Here is a 23056-nt window from a genome sequence, read left to right on the forward strand (position 1 = left end):
CTCACTTTTTTGTAATTTTCTTCAAAATTGTTGTTTTTACCCCAAATCTGTATTTATATTAAGATTTATTGATGTCTTGCCTTCATAAAAATGTATACTTTTATATGTTTTATGCTGAATAATTACAAAGTTATTGCAGTTTTACTACATGCATGTCTGAGAGTACACAGCCACCTTAAGGCATGTGAAAGTCGATTCCGAGTTTATCGTCCCCCACCCGCGTCACTTTTTGGAAACCAAAAATACCCGCGTCAAATTTTCAAAAATGCCAAAATAATTCATTATTTTCAAAGTATCAGTGTTTTCACCAGTTTTAGCAATTGGAAACATATATTTTTGTTTGTAAAACATGTATTCATAACTTGTAAGCAAAATCAGGCTCTTTCCTAACTTATCTAGTCCTTACCCATAAAAACATGTTTATAAATCACATGTATAAGTTTGGCTTTAAATCAACACGCATTTTAGGTCAATAATGAAATCTGAAGAAATAATGAAAAATGAAAAATGAAAAAGTCACCTCACCAACCTGGGGAAAAAAAGGGACGATAAACTCGGAATTGACTTTCATGGGCCTAATGGGTGCACAGTGGGAACCCTTGAGCATACTGAGAAATTGAGGATCAAAGTCCCAAGTTTACACAGGGATCAAAATTCAAAATTGTTCCTATATGGTTTAAACCACTTTCACAATATTCCCCAAGTCACAAGGATTCACAAAATGTTTGACCTATACAATGTACAAGCAATTAGTCTGGAGTTATTGGCAAATTGGGTGAAATGTTGAAATTTGGGCTCTATAGGGGTCAAACGGAGAAAAGATTCCAAGTTTTGATGAGAATGGTCTCAAAATGTTTGTCTTGTTATAATTCAAAAAAGAAATAATTTGTACACAACCAAATGAATGTTTCATTACTAGGTGGTATGCGCTGTGCATTCTCTAAATTCAGTAAATTTTCACTTCAATATTTTAGTTGAGGATAAATTACCCAAAACACATTGCACTGGAAATCGCCTCCTTCTGTGAATCCCTGGCTTTCTGAGAAATATAGGTCGAAATGATTGCTCTTGACTGCTCACGAACCACAAACGTACAGGTTATATAGTGGTTTTGCTATCTACACTAGAGGAAGTTTTGAATGAGAAAACGGACATTTTGGTGAGAAACGGCCAAAATGGAAAGAATTTAAATTTTCTCATTCTTTTGGATGAGAAACTTTGTGGTGTGTGTGTCAATCATTATTGTCTTAATAAAACTGGTGAGAATTGGTAATCCCCGCTGAGCTCAAAACAAACATTATTATTTTATCATCCAAAAGAATGAGAAAATTTAAATTATTTCCATTTTGGCCGTTTCTCATCAAAATGTAAGTTTTCTCATCCAAACTTTCGTCTAGTGCTACTGAAGATAAACCCTGCTATCTACTGTTCAGACAAATCTTGCCTCTGCAGTAATTCACTTCCAGTGGTTCAATTGGTGATCAATTTAGCACGAAGTTTGGTATTTAATATCGAATATTCATTTAATTGTACACAATTGAAATATATTTGCAATGAAAATTATATCTGTTTAACACTTAATATCAAAATGTGGTCTTTTATCATAATAAAGTACCTACATGTAGTTTACATTCAGAAACCCTGTAATATTCAATATTATTGGCCGATTCCTAAAATCCCCCTTAGGAAACATTACTGTGTACATGTATATAAAGTTCTTACTATCAGGTATAATATCTGAAAAAAATCATTGAATTCTGTTAAATCATTTGAAATTGGCAGGCAAAACACTCTTGAAATAGAGCAGTTTTCACACAGGTTTACATGTAGGCCTACATGGTGTGCTACACATTTTCATTGACCGTTCTCTTAATTTAGTGAATATCATAATGTCCAATTCAGAAAATATTACACATGATAAAGTGTGCCAAATTTGATTTTAATACCTGCTTCCGTTTTAAAGATATGAGCCAAAAACCAATCTTAGATGTTATATTTTGACATCGCAATTTATACAATCCCGGTCATAATTGTTCGAACACTTTAACATGGGTACGGTACTTCAAGTATGCCCCCCATTCCCCCTGATCAATGTTGTTAGTTGTTTTTTGGTCATGCACCCCTAGAAACATCCAACATTGATTGGTGGTGGGGCTGGGGGAGGGTTGTAGTAGTAGGAAATGGTTCAGACGTACTTCACACCAAAGAAAGCAAAATTTTAATATGTCAAGTATAACAGAAATTATATGGTTTCAAACAGTCCTACTTTGACACAAGTGTTCAAACTATTTATGTCCGGGATTGTAGGTAACAAAATGTCGCACATATGAAAACTATTCTTGTTCTGAATTACTGTAACAAGTCAAAAAACTTAAACCATTCTTGATCAAAATCAGACACAATTTATGTGTTTAACCCCTATGGAACCCAACTTTCAAGACCTTATAGCTGATCAATAACTCATTGGCCGTAACCTAGGTCAAACTATATATTTTCTGAATCTTTGTAACCTGAGGAATATTTTGGTATAGCTTTTTAATTACCAAATCGGAGCAATTTTGAGTTAAGACCCCTGTATAACCTACAGTACCTACAGTACCCGGTAAACCTACAGTACCGTACCTGGTATATATTTCTTTTATTGGTCAAGGGTGTAATCACATAGGCATCAACTTTTTAAAAACAAGAAAAAGTTAGTCATATGCAACTTTATACTAAACATGCTGAAGGGAATAGAACAAAAGGCATCTACCGGACTACACTTATCCTTTATCCAGGAAGTTGTACACCAGAATACCATGTTGGTATACAGGCTCAGGCAATTATTTGGGTATATTTCCACAAGGACACAACTTCAACTTCCTTCCTGATAAGCATCAGGTCATATAGGTCCTTTTAAATTATGATGGAGCAGTTTACAAGGAAACCAAACTGTTGAGTTTCAAGTGTATACAAAAAAAAGCTGGTATTATTTTGGAGAAAAAGCCATAATGTACAATTTTGGACACATTTAAAAATTTTATTCTTTCAAGACCAAAAAATATGAAATAATACTAGTACTAGGCATGTCCACTAAAAATTGAAGTACTTTTAAATTGATTCAGACCTAACTTATTGGATGGGAATTGATGAAAGAAACATTTTGGCGTTTAAATAATCTTAATCGGACGTTTCATTCCAGAGATATGGCCTTTCGAGTGTCACGGTTTTATATAGGGCTGCTAGAACATGTTAAAAAGTTAAAGTCCAAAAGGAATACTAACAGAAAGTGCAACTTTAAGGTACTTTTTCTTAATGTATTTATTAACTATCTTATCTGGAACATTATATTTGCTTATAACAACATGAAAATAAGATCATCCTGAAAATTTAATCGATTTTGTTGACATACAACAAAAACTATAAGACCTCAAAACCCATGGTTTGTTTGTTGAAACCTCAAGCATGATCATAGATGGCATTATGGAAAATATCTCCATAGAGGAGATGAACAATAAGTGCATTATTTCAAATGAAAAGCGGTAGTCTTAAACATTGTTCAATCTTTTAAGGTCAGCACATTTTATCTTCAAAAATTATTATATTTCATCATGGCATAAGTTTGGTAACATTAATCACTACCAATTTTGAGAAATTTGCTCCAACTCAAAGGTATCTTTACTACATTGAGCAATACACTGTGTGCATGGAAGCCATGATGGTCCCCGGTTTTATACTCCCTATGAAATGGACATGGTAGTGAGAAGTGCACGGGAAGTGCATGATTTGAGATGGGCCATGTAGGCTTAAACATTCTTAAATTTCTTAACATCCTACACATTTTGTCTTCATAAATAGTTACATTTTATGAGTATGTAAGTTTGCTTGTCTGATTCACTCCAAATTCGGAGATAATTGCGTTTGAACACCTGATGCACGGAATGGTGTCACTTCAACCTGTTGTAGTTCTCATCTCATTAAATTTTTCATTAAAAAAGTTGATCTCTTCATGCAGGAAGGTCCTCTCTATTTACTGACCAAACAGGAAAAAGTTTGGTGAATGTTTTCTGGTGGAATCAGGAATTTCTTGAAACACCCTGATATAGGCCTACATTTGGATCAAAACAAGTATGTACGCCATTTAACATGCCTGGGATTTCTTGTATCGATCAGTTTCTCCATAGACAATACGTGTGTGAGTGCACGCACACAGTAAATGAAAAATCGCTCTAGTGGAAACTGTATTGAGAGTGGGCATCCCTACTAGTACCATAATCAACTGTCAAGATTAAGTTGGAATAATGAGGTAAAATGAAAGAAACCCCACTCCCCCCCCCCTTCCACTTAGTATCTTAGATGCTTTAGTGTTCTATGGGGGATTCAATGTCTTATTTAAAAGACATTACATTTTCCAAATTTTAGTTGTCAGACTAGTCACTTTACACTACAAACATGTAAAGTTGGGACATGTACGATGTCCCGTATAAAAACTTCCAAATTACACCAAAAATCATATTAAAAAAAAATTGTACATAGTAGGCGACGAAAAAAACCAAACCCTGTTTTACAGGTCCGATCTAACCAGATTTTGAAATTTGCGATATAATAATACAAATTTTATGGCTAATTATTAAAAATTAATATTTTTTATTCAATATTCCTCTAAGTTAACTTTAGAAATAATGATACTGGGTATGTACTTTAGTGTATGTAGCTGGGAGGAAAAGCCTACCGTCATTTGAAATTTTGACCTTTGTATTGAAGATATATACATTTATCCCCAAAAGACCTAAAATTGTTAGGTATTTTGGGGAAAAATGTACTAGTATAATTATCTTCAATTAGAAAGGTCAAAATTTTCAAATGATGGACGGCTTTTCCTCCCAGCTACATACACTTTTAAGTAAATAAATCCAAGTAAGGTAAATCATCCACAGTAAAGTACTCAACCAAGCACTTAAAGGGGCATTTCGTGATCCACAGCCTCATCCCCCAATTTTCTCAAAAAAGTTGAGATTTTTATATCACTGGAAACCTCTGGCTACATAATGTTTATGTACAAAATATTTCTTGCAGATTAATTTGTTTTGCAAAGATATCGTGAAATTTGAATTTTGTTCTGGTGCACCAGAACGAAATTACAACGCATTGTCTATGGAGCAGTGTAATACACATAATCAACTGAAATTTTGGAAATAGGCTTTTTTCGTGGATATGTACTGAAAAATGTCTTAAAAAGAGGATGCTAGGATCACGAAACACTCCTTTAATGTACACTTTTAAGTACATATCATTAGATTAATAAAGTTTACCTCGAGGATTGTTAAAATAAAATAAAATAATTTAATTTTAATACTTTGCTGCCAAATGTGTATTATATATCTCAAACTTCAAAAACTCAAAATTATTTTGAGTTCCTCATGTATTCAGAATGAATGCAATTCTGATGTGTCTGATGTGCTCTCATCTGAAATGAATATAACTTAATTACTGGTATATTATATTCATTGCTATCCAATCCTGACCGTTTTGCCATTTTTTTTAACCAACCATTTTTGGTACTTTCTAAAGTAAAGTAAAGTAAAGTAAAGTAGTACTAGTCAGACAGTGCCAGCATCATCTACTTTGATAAAGTTAAAAGTACATCGACAGGTAAACAAGCAGTAAAATATCCTAATCCACAACAGGTTGCAACTTACATTGAAGGCTTTCCCACGCGACTCAGTGGCTGTGCAGTGTTCCCTATGCATGCTTTGAGTGCCATATAAGCCAAGTGATGAATTAAACCCATGAACTTGTGACTCGACACTTACCTGGTAAATTGGAATACCTCACACCTGAATGAGTCCAGAAAATGAAGCTATGACAGCGATCACACATCCTAAATCACTATAGGCCATGGTATCTAATCATTCACGCCTGAATACTAGTAGTAGTCGTTTAAAGGTGGCAATGATAATAGTTCCACCATATCTATTTCTATGTCTATGGTGATGGTGCATTGCTGCAATTGTTTACAAAACACATGACTGCTCCAACAACCCGGAAGTGAGTGCAAGAAGAAGAGGGGTGAAAAAGGTCATCCAGTCCTTATTGGAATGTTCCAAAAAGTTTAGCAGGGGTTTAAAGGTGAATCGAAAACGACCACAGTGAGGGGTTTAGGTTCAAAACATGATTTTCAATTTGTTTGATGGGCGTCACCCGATCTACCTAAAATATTCTGCCCACACTGAATAGTTTTCATTAGGGACTGTACACTTGTTAGGGGGGTGGGGGCTGATGCAAAAAGGGGGGGGCTGAAATTTTTGACCCTCCTCAGGGGCGGATCCAGGAATTTTTGATAAAGGGGGCGCCTTTTGGTCGACGACGAAAAATTGGTGTTAAGGGGGTTACCCCCTCGAAAACTCAACGGTTTTGGCCCATTGTTTGCTGTTAATGGCCGAATTTGTTCAATTTTTTTTATTTATTTCATTTTTTGTATTCTAAGTTAGGCCGGCGCCCTTTGCTAGTCAAAAAATAGATGGGGCGCGCGCCGGCTGCGCCCCCCCCCTAAATCCGCCACTGCTCCTAAGGGGTGGGGGCCTGAACAAAATGACCACACATTTTCCTGGAAAATTGATTTTATATGCTTTTCTATGGGGTCGACCCATATTTTTCATGTCAAAAAGGAGGGCCCTGAAATTTTATGAGGTCTGTAAGGGGGGGGCCGAAATATTTTCACGATGAAGTTTTTTTGCATCAGGCCCCCCCAACAAGTGCTTGTGAACGGTCCCTAATTTCGGGGGATGAACAATAAATAAAGGTCATTCAAATTTATTATTGTGGACCTAAATACTTATTAAATAACAAGCTAAACTATGGAAGTTGATTCTTAGTTTCCCCGTCACCCGCCCACATCACCTTTTCAATTTGACAAAAACTTTCATTATTTTCATAAAACAGCCAATTATCTGAAAATTGAGATGGAAGTAATCAAAATTGAAACTCTCAAAATGTCTGACATCCCCTGCTGATCATAATAAGCAGTTTTTCTTAGTTGAGGATGTAGTAAATAATGGAAATTTATGGATTACCTCATCCTATTTCTAGTGATTACAAAAATTGCACATTTATTTTCATTTTAATAAAAACAAATTCAAATCTTTTCTCAATCTGTTGCAAAATGATGATCTAAGCTTTAATACCTGTTTTGAGATGGTCTTTCATCAACATCAGGCCTATAGGCAATAGCCGTATAGGGCACATTCTCCGATAAAGTGTCCAAAAAGCCAAATCTGTGTCGCCCATAGTGTCAAGTCGTATTCAGACTTGTTTCGTCAGAAAGAAATGACTTTTATTAATATAACTAATACTTAGGAGTTGCTTTCTAAAATGTGTGGGGCTGGAGGTTGTAACATGCCTAGAAAGTATAAAACAATAAAGCTGATTATGCATGTCCATTGTTTTCCTCCATGTCGCCAGCCAAGGTACGTTCCGTATAATGTGTCCCTGTTCGTTAAACATGCGCGCATAATAATGGAATATAGGTACTTTTCATTAGTGGTATCATGCCCTAATTATAAAGTATAAAACATCACAACGCAAGTTATTAAATTTTTCCAACAGGTCTTTGAGACTATGTCGCCAAAATTGTTCACAGATACGTTACCATATTTCTAATGAATAACAATCTGTCAAAATAACTGGCTATATGAATGTTCCCATATGTTATGGATCAAGCAGGCTCTATAGTTATATTATATATGTGGTACATAACACAATGGTTTCAAAGTAAAAAATCAGGTCTATTAATGGCAAAAAATCCTGACGTTACGTTCATGCGTTCACAGATACGTTACCTAAATTCTACTCACATAGGAAAAAACGCTGTGATAAATGAAGCCAAATACCATACCAGACTTTAGTACATTGGGTGATGACTGATCAAGTATGGGTATTAAGTCGGTAAGTTTTTACACTTGCACGATTAAGACAAAAGTGGGAAAGGGCTTCACAGATACGTTACCACTGATACGTTACCCCCAATGCGTACAAGTAATATTGCTCAAAAATTAAGTATTGTTGAAAAATCACCCATGCATTGTTTTGTGTTCTGAAACTATTAAAGTTTACGATTCTGAATGATTTTCACGAATTCTTCTTGGTTGGCATTTTGCAATTCCTGAGCCCAAACTTGGACGCTTTATCTGAGAATGGGCCATAGGGCCTAAATGAAAGTTTTGACAATAATGAAATTTTCCAAAATAATGAATAATGAAATCATCATGACCTCATGAGTCATATTTCACTGAAAAAAATGTGATGGGAAACTAATCATTTCATTTGATTAGCCTTAAATTTTGAAACTGAATCATTTCAGCTTAAATTGTGCAGGAAATTTTGCTCGAGAAGTCTAGCCACGAATTTGCTCACCGATAGCTTCACATTCGAGGCTAGAGACCATTGCATTCGAAATCTATACCCCATTCCAGAAAAATACAGCATTTTTTTGGATTAATAAAATATTATACTGTTTTGCCAAATGAAACATAGCTAAATCCTAATCCTTTAGTTAGTCTTAACTGGCAATGAAAGTACAATTTTTAGACCATTTTCCCTCAAAATGCACAAATATTAAAATTTGACTTTAATTGCCAGTTAGAACTACATGTAACTAAACTAAAGGACTAGGATTTAGCTATGATTCATTTGGCAAAACATAATATTTTTTAATCAAAAAAAATTAGTGCTGTATTTTTCTGGAATTTTTTGCACACATTTATTCCACTTTTGTACCATATGTCACCAGTTAAGTTTCAATATGCCAAAATTTTTTGTGCGCTTCATGCGCATTTCTACAATATACTTCTTCTGTTGCCAAAAGGTGCTGGATTCACTATACTTCAAGACCATTTTTCCAACCCATCCCCCTATGTCAAAAAGAATTCAACGCCACTGTTTCGGGGACACATTCCAAGCAGATCCCAAGACTCCTCAGACCCCCCCCCCCATGTCGCCAGTGCGAGGAGGGTGTTGACAAGCTTACAAAGCCAAACAGCATGAATGATGCCTGCCCCCTCATTTACTATGTTTGCCCCCGCTTGCCCCCCATGAAAAATGTCTAGTTACGCTACTAAAAGTAGGCACACTTTTGGCACACATTTTTTGGGCACCATTTATATATATTATGCCCTAAAAAGTGTAGGAAAACATTTTGTTTTATTTGGCATAAACATGTTAAAACACATTCAAATATGCCAAATTTCCTGCTTGCTGCACTCGCATTTATTACGATAGAACAATTTTTAAATTGTCTTATCATATAAAAAATTTTTAGATTGTCTTATCATATATATTAACCTTAAAAAACAGGTTTTTAAGTCTGGGTTCCCCAAAATCTTGCATCTTGCATGTAAGGGGGGGGAACAGTGACGGGGCAAAGGTTTTTTGGCACATTGAAGGGGGAGATTTTGTCACAGCCTGGGGGGGGGGCAAATGATTTTTGGCAGACCATTTTGATAATTCACCACCCCTATTGACCATGAAAAAGAATGTTCAAATATTTTCCAGTACAAGTTAAACTCTTCAAATTAGTTGGGGTCGTTCATCTTGAACTCGCCACCCAAAAAGGTGGCGATGTTACATTTTCCCAAATTCGACTCAAATTAAATGATGATATCTCTGCCAAGCAAGGAGTTATTTTTCATGCTTGTGGTCTCATTTTATTGCTAAATAAAATGCACTTTCAACCCTGTAAAAAGAATTCCGCTAGCCTTTTTAGTACTGACACTGCGCTTCATAGAATTCACAATGGGCAGGGTGGCGGAGGTGGGGGATGTGGTACACACAAACTCTATGGGATTGATATTTTTAGTGCATAATCTGCCTCTGTAAAGGCTGTAAATTGGATTTTGACTCTACTTAGCATCTAAAAGACTCATGACCTTACAGCTAAATAATTCTACTAGTTGTTTTTAATCATTTATGATTGGTTTAGTCTAGAAAATACAAACTTTTCCATACAAAACTACCCGTTTTCATATTAAATACTGTAGTAATTAATGCGGATGTCTTCAAAATCTAAAAGTTACTGTATAATTTTAATTACTTATCCTACCCTAGTCAAAGTATAGACTTTCTGAAGGGAAATTTGATTAGGAATCTAAAATTAATACAGACTTACTTTTTCTGTGTGGGTTATGGGCAAAATGTTTCAGTTCAAAATACTGTGAATTGTAAAAAATTCTAACATACTTTGGTACACCCTGTATTCCAAGATTACCAAACAGCTGTGACTTTGGGTTCTTCCAAAGTCAGTGGGCTCCCCCTATCCTCTAACCAAATGAATGTTGTTTACTTCCAGTTTATTACTGCAAGGTAATAAGCAATGCATTAAGTAACCCATTTTTACCCGAATCTTTTATTCCACCCTGTAGCCTGTGTAACTTGAAGGTCACCCTGTATAATGAGTTGAAATGTAAATATTTGAATTGCTTATGCCTTCATCTTTCCAAAAATGTATACTTTTGCTAGTTTAGGGTTGACAATTGTGGAGATAATCTAATTAGAAACTCGATTGGTGTATAAGTTCATAATATTTGTGATGTAACGCTAAGGGTGGCAGGTTCAGGACACATGGCCTTAAGCTCTATATATTTGAGTTTCGCTTCGGTTTGATGGCATGTTTTTATGTTATTGCAGATAGTTGTAATAAATACAAGATATCAAATACTTTTCACTTCTTTGACCTTGGATGCTACCTTACAAAAGTTTCATACCAATTCATCAATCTTTAATAATTTGACCTCAGATGACCCTTGATGACCTTAAAAAATCCATAATTCTTCATGTAAGTACCAAGTTTTATGAAAATCCAACAATATTTACTAATTTGACCTCGCATGACACCTGATGCAAGAACATGGAATGATTAACCCCACTCCTACCATCACATTCCCAAATCCCGGCCTATACCCCTATGCCCACCCCTAACAGGCTCCTAACCCTACCCTTGCCCTGACCCATACCCCTACCCTTCCTAATCCCACCTCTCCTGAGGTTTAATCACTGTATAGGCCTACAGTTTGATCAGCTCTTAATCGGCGGGCCTTACAACATCACAGATTAATATCTATATATTTTATTTGGAGAATTGTCTTATGACATCTCGACAGAAGTATTACAAATTATTAATGGAAATTATGTACTTCGTCTACTTTCTTTAACACATAAAATATAGACCAGGCAGATCAACTATATCACTCTTAACGTGGATCTACTTTTCGGCGTAGTGACAAAAGCCTAATAATTCCCTCCGATTACGAGCTGATCAAAGTATAATACAGATCTGCAAATAATCTGTTCATTGTCCCAATTCGCCATCGTAATGTGACATCAAAATCGTCCATTGTCAGGCTAACTGGTTCACACTTTCTGTGTTCGGAACCACAATCAAAATGATATCAACACAAAGTCAATGGGTTGCTAACAGGTGTGCAAACCAAGCGTGTACCAGTATGACATACCGTATTCACTCGATAGTTAGCACATGTGCTTCCTATCGAGGGCTTTTGAAAACGTACAAAAACGAAAAAAAATGAACAGCGCCATCCACAAAAGTGACAAAAGTGTAAAGGGTTTTGAGCAAATCATCGATACACATAGCTATATACGAACAATTAAACCTAGGAATTTGTGTGTTAACTACATTAGCTCAGTTGGTAAAGCGACAGACTTTGAATCATCTTAAGAAGAGCGAACTGAGCAGGAGTTCGAGGCTCGTTATAAACTTTTCCGTTGCTTTATTTTTATTTTGGGGTTTGAGCTTTTCTTGATAAATTTAATATTTGTTTTTCATTTTGTTTCTTTAATGTTTTTTATTTGCTTTATTTTGTTTTGTTTTTTCTTTTCTTTTCTTTTTCTCCTTTCTTTCGTTTTTGTTCTATTCATACTGGGGTCATGGGTTATTTATTCAAAACATACCTATATACGAACAATTCAACCTGCAAATGTATGTCTGAACCCCATTAGCTCAGTTTGGAAAACGCCGGACTTCGAGACTCGATGAAGTTCAAATCTGTTCAGTATTTCACTATTTAGATTTTTTTTCTCTGCCATGTTTGTTTTACAGGTCTTTTTTTAACTACGAATATAGGCCTACATTTGACAATTCTTGAAGGTTTTTTTGTGGGCTTTTTATTTATTTATTTTTACCAAAGGAACAATTAGAGATCAGATGGATTAAAAGTGGAGTGGTTACATAACTCCTTGGTAACTGGATCACGCACCTTTTTGAAGGCAAATAAATACGCTCATTTCGTTCTAATAGACAAAGTGATAATCGGATTACACGTAACACATCGCTGGCGAATAATTGGATCAACTTTAAAATTTCACCCCTACATCCAATTTCATGCATTTCTACACCCATGCATGCTACACCTCAATGGCAGACATAGCTGCTGGGACACAATAGAACAATAAATGGCGTTGAATGCCATAGACTTTGTGTTGCGATCATATCGATCGTGGTGCAGAACTCAAAAGCGTGATCCAGCTGAGTGATAATCGGATTACACGTAACATTTCCCTTGCGAATTGTTACGCATAGTCGTGTTAAAAGTCGGTCGATACATGTTGAACTCAGCACAATTCAGAAATACGCGTTTTTGCTTTGAAAATTCTCGGTCAAATAAAAAAACTTTTTTTTTTTTTTTTTAATGTTGAATAAAAAATGTTGAATAAAAACATAGTTCTTGGATAAACATTTGAAAAAAATCCCGGTGTTAAAATTAGGCACGAAATTGTTTCCTCTTTGATTTTGATAGGACTCAGCTTCACCTAGACTGCGGAACTTAGTCCTCAATGATAGTCAGTCATTTATCTTTTGGTCGTTATATGACTATCATGATACATCTCCGAGGAGCAATTTCAGACAATTGCTTGAGATTACTGGGGCAGAGGTTAATTGAATCCTTTCATGACCACTGATGCATAGTCAAGTCTGACAAGGACACTCGGCACGAATTGAAAGACCATGTCACTCTCGACAAAAGAATGCATGCATGTCAAAGGTCATACGACACCAATTGGTGTTTGTTATGCTCATCGAAATATGTACAGTAGGTCTATGTCTGGTTCCTTCATTGTAATGTCCTTCCATACTTCTCCAACCCACTTGGTGATCAGAATTCAGCATCGAAGTGGTTACGTAATTCTCTTGGTTACCGGATCACGCTACTTTGGTATGCCTTCGAGTGCCATATACTTTATAAAGTTTATGTGGTGATCATTTCGATCGTGGTTCATTACTCTAGCGCGTGATCCCGTTGACATAGTAACATTACGTAACTTCGATACTGAATTCGTCTTTGGCTTGCTGTTATGTCATTGTTGGCGTATTTTTAGCCATTTAATCAGGGACTGGAAACAGATTATTGTCAAGCTATTGTTATCAGATTATCTTTTCGACCTTCGATTGTATGCGGGTTGCGTCGAGTGCTCTATGTTTTAATTTTATTATTTACTCATGTTGCCCTACTAAATATAAAAAACATCAAAATATTCCAATATCTTTTTTAAGTTATGTAAAATTGTGTAAAATGTCTATCCTTTGTCGAACACAATTTCTGTGTAGCATGGAAAATCATTTACATAGGATTTTGAAGACAAAATGTGATAATTTTGTGGAGATACAGAATGCTAGAACAAACAAAATTATATTTTTTCTGGAATGTGTACACCGTGACGCTTGGTATTCCTACTGATTTCGATACTGAAATAATTCTTAAGATGATGTTCTTTGAAGATTTATGTTGGCATTTCTAGAGTCTGTCATTATAGGCAAACATGTAGGCTCATTTCGCAATGTACAAGACAAGCCACGCACTGTGTTGTAACTGTGCTTGGATTCGTGCCAGGGTCTATTGATCAACGTATTATTCATGCTTGCTCAACTGAGGATAATTTGTAAACCAGCAACTCGCATGGTACAATGGGTGGAAGCTGTTTACAGTCCCTCCATATAGAGGCCTTGCATGTGACGATCATCCCGTAAATATGGCGGACTACTCAAATGCATTCAATAAAAGCATGATTGCAATCTACCGTGACAGTTCGTCTCACACACATAACCCTGCACTACGATCAAATAGGTTGATGACAACATTTGATTGAATGGACTGCACTCCGCTATAACTACGGTGAAGGACACCGGTTCAAATCCTTTGTCTGGAGCCAATCGATAATTTCATGCAGGGCCTCTATACAAGGTCCCTGATTCAATAAAGCACACAATGTAACAGGCACAATTGAATCGGAGCGGATTTTACATAAATATACACAATGAGCGTGTTTATAGTGAGACAATATTTCCGTTATTTAGCTAAACTACCGCGCAGTCTAGATTTGCAATGGTTAGTAAAACATAAACAAATAGACTGCGTGGCAGTCCAGCTAAATACCGCATAATCTGGCTCACTATAAACACGCACTTTGTTTTTTTTATTTTTCGTATTGCACAAAATCATAAAAGTATAATGGATAAGGTTAAAATTATAAAATGCAAAAGATTTCTTTGCGGTTAAAAAGCATGTCCATATCACCTTTAAGTCGCAGTTATTGTGTCCTTCTTGATGTAAAACGAAGTCAGTATTTTGAAATAGACTCATGGAACTCAGTCTTCAATGATATTCATTTGATAGAAGGGAGCTATCATCAGTGCCTTTGAAAAATATGGAATTTCTGTAGCGTGTAATGGCAAAGAGGACCATGACCACCTCATTTTAACATTGAGGGCATACCCAACTACATTGTTGAAAAAAACAGCCCATGACCCCAGTATGAATAGAACAAAAAAGAAAGAAGAAAAAGAAAAGAAAAGAAAAACCAAAACAAAATAAAGCAAATAAGAAACAATAAAGAAACAAAATGAAAAACAAAGCAAAAAAAGATTAAATTTATCAAGAAAAGCTCCAACCCCAAAATAAAAATAAAGCAACGGAAAAGTTTATAACGAGCCTCGAACTCCTGCTCAGTTCGCTCTTCTTAAGATGATTCAAAGTCTGTCGCTTTACCAACTGAGCTAATGTAGTTAACACACAAATTCGTAGGTTTAATTGTTCAGATATAGCTATGTGTATCGATGATTTGCTCAAAACCCTTTACACTTTTGTCACTTTTGTGGATGGCGCTGTTCATTTTTTTTCGCTTTTGCATCGTTAAAAGCCCTCGATAGGAAGCACATGTGCTAACTATCGAGTGAATACGGTATTCACTTCAATTCTACAGCGAATAAAGCCCCTTTTTTGGAAGCTCTCTGTCTCCATATCTGTACCGATAATACTGGGTCAAAAATGTTATTGTTTTTGCCCTGTCTCACCATAAACAGGAAGAAATTTGTATTTTGACAACCCCCCCCCCCAACCAAGAAAGCTGGCTACGCCATTGACAACACATATGCCCCATGTTTGCTTGCAAATGGTTAAAACAAACACACACATGTACCCCAACACACAACCTGCCATTATGTATCTCCTTCGGACGACCTAAATGAAATGAAGGAAAGAAAAGAAAAGAACATCATAATTCAATTCTCCAAATTTTCTTAAAATATTTATTAATCTTAATTAAATATCCATCATTCCAATTACATAAATGTAAAAAAACTACTTAACAGAAATATACTGAGTATCATTTGTGTCAGCTACTTGTCTTGTTTGGATGTCATTGTTTCAGTCATCTAATATCAAGACTAACCATAGGTTATTGCTTTCAAATACAGTGCACTGTGTAACAGAACATTGTGACAAATCATTTACTCAAACATACATTGTAAAAGTCAATGCAAGTTTCCACATGGTACCTGCTCTTTGTTTTTCATAGGATTGTTTCTCTAAATGATGTATAAAACCCTTCAATATGTCTTTTTGATAGGCTTTAATATACCTGGTTTTTTTTACAGTGAAGTATACATATATTCAAGGTTCTTTCATGTTTGCTGTATGGAATGTGTCAAGTTTATTATGACTTGATTAAAGGACAGCCTGCCATGCAGTGCAGGCAATACTTCCTTATTCTTGATGAAGCTTGAGCATTCACATACATTCAACAGCAAACATGTTAAAACCAGGAACTCATAGACACTTCAGAACAAACACCTGTTGGAAATTACTGTCCACTGATAGGTTAGAGCATTCAAATTGCACACCCGACGTTTAATACATTCATATGCAAATACAGAGATGATACACATATGCCAGTTGTGCATCAAATCACTGATATTACTGCAAACTCCATGAAGTTCCATACCAATGCTAGCAATTTGTAAGTACTCGCATGGCTGCATATTAATGAAAGACACATCACATTTTAGAGAAAAATATAAAATGTTGGATGACTACTTTCCAAAAACCCTGTAGTAAATACTTTGAGAAGCTCTACCCATTTGAGGAGGATACCATGCACTTAAACAAATTATTCTGTACTTCATTTGATTTCTTATAGCATTCAAAATCCACTATATACTGACTTTAGTAAATACTTGCACCAATATAACTTTTATACTTTTAACAGTTATGATGAAAGCATTTCTGTAACTTTACTGACCATTAGACATACCAATAACCTTGTTGTAGTACTTTATTTATTACTGGCCATATGTCTTGCTTATAATTCATAGAGTAAAGCATGCCTACTATTTTGTAGTTTTAAAGGTATATATATGAATGAATGATATAATACACTCAAAATATGAAGGATTATCATCTCCAGATATATATATAGTAGAGTAAGGCACATAGTTATAAGAAACTTTCTCTAAGTTGTAATTTTAATATAACTCCTGTCCAAATCTGTCTACGATATGTGTCATCACTAACACCAGATACGCATAAACGCTCATCCTTGATGTAACATCTCCTGTTACACCCTTCATTTCTGAATCATATTCAATTGTTGAGTAAACTACAAATCCTATGCAGAAAGCAACCTTTTTATTTTTGTGCGGCCTGCTAAGAAGTCACATGTTCATTTCATAGTCACAACTTCGTCATTATCATCATTGTAACAAATATGACTAGCACATTTTCTACAGCATGTTTGTAAATGATTATGTAACCAAAACTTAGCCAACATTTAATTTAAGCCACCATATTTGTCTCACTTCTTAGCAGTATCTCAAAATTGATAGTGGTATTAATACAACAAGTGTATCTCAGTAAGGAACTTTCCATGATATTCCGATATTGCACTATGTGACTTTTTGTTTCAATTCCCATACAACCTGTATCAAAATGATAGATAGTCATCAATGTTCCTTGTTAATTGATAAGACGGACACTTTCACATCTAATAAATAATAACAATTGGTAGCTTATGAAAAGAACATCATTTAATTACAGAATCTGCTAAAACTTATATTTTGCAGTCTGGGCCTTTTCAAATCAACACTGAAAACTTGGTGGGAATTTATCATTTTGATACACTTTGTGTATGAAAAAGTTTCACAACCATAACTCCAGGGCTAAATGAAACAAAATTCTCTGTATCTTTGCCAGTAAATGCAGTTATTTGCAACAAGTTTGAGTCTTGAGTGTTAGGCTTCACCTTCAGAGCACAAGGCCAGACACACAATATACGTTTTTAAACCAATATACAGGGTGTCCAAATAAAACCAAACCTGAGCATCGAGTGCTATATTGGGACACCCTTTATGATGACTGCTCTTACAGAGAGAACAAGAAAAACAAAGTCCTTAAGATCTAAATACCACATCTCATTTAAGAGTTGCACTTTTCACCAGATTTTATCTATTTTTGAGCCAACAAACATGTACAGGGTGTCCCTGAAAGAACTGTATTTTGGCAATTGACCACTCCGTTTTTGAAATAAAAGAATTTTATGAAGCTACCTCATTTTCAACCCTTTCCACGGAGTCAAATATCTGTCAATGACAATAGACTCGTGATTAGTACTCCGAATACAGATCATCGATTGATATTTGAATCAGTGGAATGGTTTAAAAATGAGAGAGTATAGTAAAATTGTTATATTTCATGAATGGTGTGGTCAATTGTCAAAATTCAAAAAGCATAATATAGCTGATTTATTCCTCAATCACGCCAGTTTAGTTATTTAGTTACATTTAGTTGTGGTGTTAAAATACCCAAACAATTACGTTCTTTCAGGGACACCCTGCATGCATGTTGAAGAAAGTTAAACAACATGTATGCAATTGCAAGCTTAACATTTAAAGGAATTGTATAAAATGTATGTAATTTTTTACAAAAAATATCCTAAATCATAAATTGATTTACACATTTGTACAAATCATACCCATATCATAATATTGCCATCATGGTATTTGTTAATAAATCTAGATGTCTAAAATTGCAGTGTGAGATTGAGCACATTTCATTTTTTCAATATATAAATTTCTCATCTGTTTCAGAATCACCAAAGTCCAAATAGTTTGAAAATTGGAACTTAGTCATTTGATTGTCCACATCCTGAAGACCATTTTACTTTTCATTCTTTTTTTTACAAAAAATGTTTAAATAAATAAAAATTTTAATCAATGGTCATCATTGTTCAGTAATAACAACAATGACTTTTGAGATCATTACAAATTTTGTATCAATATGCAAACACAATCTAGATGCACATGCATTGTTTTGATATGCAAATCTCACACTGCAATTTGTGTATCCAAATGGTTTAGCTCATTATATTTGCACAGATCAACGCAAGGTATGCAAATCAAAGACCTTACAAAGAGATCAGTTACCTTATGTGTCGCAAAATTATTTGACTTCTTGCTTTCCTTACATGATGTTATAAATCTTGTTTAGTTCAATACATGAGCTTTAAATTATCATAAGTAAAACTGTCCTGTCATGTGTCAACTGTCCATCAGCTGGTCTACTGCTCAACTGTCCATCTATTATCCCCTCCCCATTTTCAAGATATAAATTAAGTTATTATTTGGTTCAAGGTGTAAGTCTGGTAGATGTTGCATTTTGTAGTTTTCTTGGAAGTGTATTCTCAACAATTCTTCCCAGGCCAGCACGAATTGAAGAAATATTATGAATCTAAACCATTTGGCTAATAAGATATATTATGTAATATAAATCTACAATGTTCATTGTCATCATTCATCCCATTCATCGTCATCATCAAATTCATCGTCTTCATCACTGTCTGCATCATCATCTGAAAAAATACAAAACAATCGATTTTCATTATTTAAATCAATATATTTATTATTGAAAATTAACACTTTGATGTTTTGCAAAAGTTCATTCTACAAATTATATACTTTGAAAACATGCTTGATTTATTGCTGTTAATGAGTTATGTATGTTTTACAAAAGCATTGTTGTTTCAGCCCTCTTTACAACATAACTCAAGAACCACAGGACCTACAAAAGTATATCTGTGATATCTGAATTCTTCTACACGCTTGCTATGAAATGATCAATGCAATTTTTGCCAAAGCCTCTGCCATTTGCAAGATGCTGTGAACTACCAAATCGCAAGAGTTTAAACCAGTTGCTAACCTTAAAATGACTTCATCATAGATTTGTAATTGGGAAATATGGGATAACTGGGACCTTTGGAACAGAGTATGTATGGAGTCCAGATGCACTAATGAAATATTCAAATTTACATTTGTCCACTTTTAATTCACGTTAGCAGGCATGATATTGTACCTTTACCCCCCCCCCCCAGTAGTAAACAAGGAAAAACAGCACAGGATCATGTAAAAAAGACAGCACAGATTCAGATATCAATAAAAATGTGCGCATTTTGGTTATAAAAATAGTATTTGCAATCTAAGTAGGAAAATTACCCTGACTGTATAAGAAGCATCTGCAAACTAATTTGTCAAATAACTTACAGCTACACCACTAATCAACTGCTCAGTGCCAGAAGTGGGTAAGTGCAATAGCTGCCATGTATAATAGCTGTCAGGTGTAGATGAGTACAATATACTTGCGTGTAAATTGACAAATGTTCATAAAGGCAGCTATTATACTTACCCACTTCTGACACAGAGCAGTCGTAATCTTCTGAGAGAAATATATTAAATTAATCTCTCAATATGATAAAACGAATGGTCTTCAAATCTATATTTTCTCTTGTATAATTTTACATTAGTTTTCTCTCTTTGTTTCTTCAAAATGGTAAACCAGAAAATATCCTACTTAAGCAACTTGCCTGAACTCGGTCCCATTTTAACATCACTAAGTTCCACATGATAACCATGTTTAAGAAGCTAGCTGTAACAGTTGACTTACCTGATTGAATGGCATGCTGTCTTTTCTGTAAAGCACTTAGCAATGCCATACCTATGCCATCCATGGGTATAGGTGCATCTGGATCCTTTTCCTCACCTGGGCTTACCTAAACATACAAATTAAAAAGGAAATTTAAGTCAGTTAACAGCAAAAATAAAAGGGTAGTTACTCTTGGAACCAACTTATGATTTATAGTCCAGTCAATCTAAGCAAATTAGTGGTGTCACTCACCACTAATTGCAACATAATTTTTTTCACTTTTATACATTTTAGAGATGTCCCCTGAACATCATACCAAAAATTTACTAAAATATACTTGGTGGAAAGGTATTTTTTTGCGTTTTTTTTCATACAGGGGTCAAATTTCAAAATTGCTTTAATCTTTTTAAAAACTATACCAAAGCATTCCTCTAGTCTTAAGGATTGAGAAATAGTATAGTTTGTCATATCTGTGATGTACCATTCTCAAGTTATAAGCAAAAAGGTCAAAGGTCAAATTTTTGGCTCCACGTTGGTCAACTTCGAAAAAATGTTCTGATCTCCTTAAAAATGGTCTCAATGTGTTCGTCCTTTAAAAACACTCCAAAATAAGAATAGTTTGCCATATCTTGGATGCCTCGTTACCTAGGTAGCAGGGTAAAAGAGTTCATTGACCATTGAACTCTATTGACCCCGACCTAGTTTTTGATGTTACGCATGTAATTAAACAACCTAAACAGTGCAAATATTCTTTAAATGAATTATGTTTGCAAGCCGAACAATTTGAGACTCTTTTGGTTTCAATCAGACAATTTTTAGTTTTTTGACCTCTGTTGAACCAAACATTTGACCTTTGACCTTTTCGGCTATAACTCAAGAACCGTACATCACAGGTATGGAAAACTATATTTTTTCCGAATCCTTTTTAAAATGATTGGAGCAATTTTGAAATTTGACCCCTGTATGACCTTTTCCCGCCAAAAACTACCTTTCCATCAAGTATATTTTAGTATACTTTTTGTATGCTGTTCAGGGGACATCTCTGACATTCATAGGAGTGAAAAAAATTATGTTGCAATTAGTGGTGAGTGACACCACTAATTTGCTAGTGGTGAGTCAAAACCCATTTTGACTGGACTATTAGACTAGCTGACCAAGTCACTCATTCAAAATGAAAATTTTAAATATAATTAATTAATACTTTTCTAAATGTATAAAAGCTTCAACAGCATGTAGATCTGTATGTGTACATTACTAACGACTTTGGTCAATAACATCCGCATTAGACACAAACATTTACGTCAGTGTATTTGATTGCATTTCATTATAGCATGGACATTACTCAGTGGGTGTGGTTTAGCATTACATTTGACTGGTACCTGGGTGCTGTCTTATCTTAGTGAAAATATTACACCTGTTTATCATCTATAACATGATAGAGAATACACAATTCCAATCTTTTATTCCCCAACTGTTTTATCTTCTTGAATACCTTTTAATAGCAGTGGATAAAGACAGTTGTAGTCAAATATCAACTACTGAGACTTTATGAATGGTCATTATGGGAGTGTGACTACAAGAGTCACCATAAGCAAGCAAGTAAGGGGGTATTAAGACTTACAGGTTTAAGTCCTACAAGAGTCACCATAAGAAAGCAAGTAAGCGGATATTAAGACTTACAGGTTTAAGTCCTACACCTTGCTGTATCTGATTGAGAAGTGCTCCTCTGGGATCATTTGCTGCTGGCTTTTTCTCTTCATTAGGATCAACAGACTTTAGCTTGGTACCTCTTTGTATTTGGCTGAGTAGATCACCACGACCACCTCCTCCTCCTCCTCCTCCCATTGGTGGGCCTCCACCACCACCACCCATAGGTGGAGGGGGTGGTGGAGCTGGGAAGTCACCTGATGGGGGAGGTGGAGGGGGTGGAGGTGGAGGACCACCACCACCTCCCATGCTAGGTGGTGGTGGTGGAGGTGCTGCAGCGATTGGTCTTGAAGGTGCAGGTGGAGGTGGAGGAGGAAGGCTACGAGATGGTGGTGGTGGAGGAGCTGCACTACGATTGGATGGAGGTGGGGGTGGTGGTGCAGGGCCACGAGATGGAGGGGGTGGGGCAGCTGAACGTCCATGTGCAGGAGGAGGTGGTGGTGGTGCAGCAGCGCTTCTTGCTGGTGGTGGTGGTGGAGGAGGAGCACCACCCCGACTTGGTGGAGGTGGTGGTGGTAGTCCTGCAATAGACAGAAATAATGCATTTTGTTTATCACATTATGATGACATTGTGTATTACATTTTGGTTACATTTCAATTACAATTATATTAGAACTGCAGCACTTGATCTGTTCAAACCTACAGGCTAAATACAGGCTGTATCAAAATGATTGGTACCCTAAACTTTTGATATTTATTGAAAAGCTTGCCTCTTCCAAATGCAACATTGGATACTCTCGAAATGTCCAGAATGTATAGCTTATGATTGGTTAGGGATGAAATCAAAACTCAACCAGTGGTTGACTGCTGGTTTCACCCAGTTCCATCTGGTTTCCATTGTTTAGAACAATAGAAACCGCATGGAACTGGAGGTCAACCGCCGGTCAATGGCAGCCAACCGCTGGTCGAGTTTTAATTTTATCCCTTATACAATTTATCTATAAATTATTTGGATCTTATGTTGAATTTTGATGAGTGAGACTCATTAATTAATATCAATGAAAACTGATGGTAGTGTTACTAAATCAGGTCCAAATCCTTATTTCACTACTCCTCAATTTGATAGTTTACAAATATTAACTGTCTATGAGTGCAATGGTTGATAATCACCAAGT

The 23056-nt window shown here is 35.5% G+C and overlaps 1 protein-coding gene across 6 annotated transcripts in view; it reads right to left on the reverse strand.

Moving 5' to 3' along the window:
• Positions 1-15543: 15543 nt before the first annotated feature.
• The window catches only part of LOC140149174 (actin nucleation-promoting factor WAS-like), a 50949-nt gene continuing 43436 nt past the window's right edge, over positions 15544-23056 (reverse strand). For all 6 annotated transcript variants that reach the window (XM_072171370.1, XM_072171371.1, XM_072171372.1 and 3 more), the window contains 3 exons: positions 21915-22462; positions 20256-20361; positions 15544-19167 (listed from right to left, as the gene is read on the reverse strand). In XM_072171370.1, the coding sequence (XP_072027471.1) occupies positions 19106-19167; positions 20256-20361; positions 21915-22462 (716 nt within the window). In that variant the 3' untranslated portion in view covers positions 15544-19105. The remainder of the gene's footprint in view (positions 19168-20255; positions 20362-21914; positions 22463-23056) is intronic.

Source organism: Amphiura filiformis, chromosome 3 (genome assembly GCF_039555335.1).
Source record: "Amphiura filiformis chromosome 3, Afil_fr2py, whole genome shotgun sequence".
Classification (NCBI taxonomy): domain Eukaryota; kingdom Metazoa; phylum Echinodermata; class Ophiuroidea; order Amphilepidida; family Amphiuridae; genus Amphiura; species Amphiura filiformis.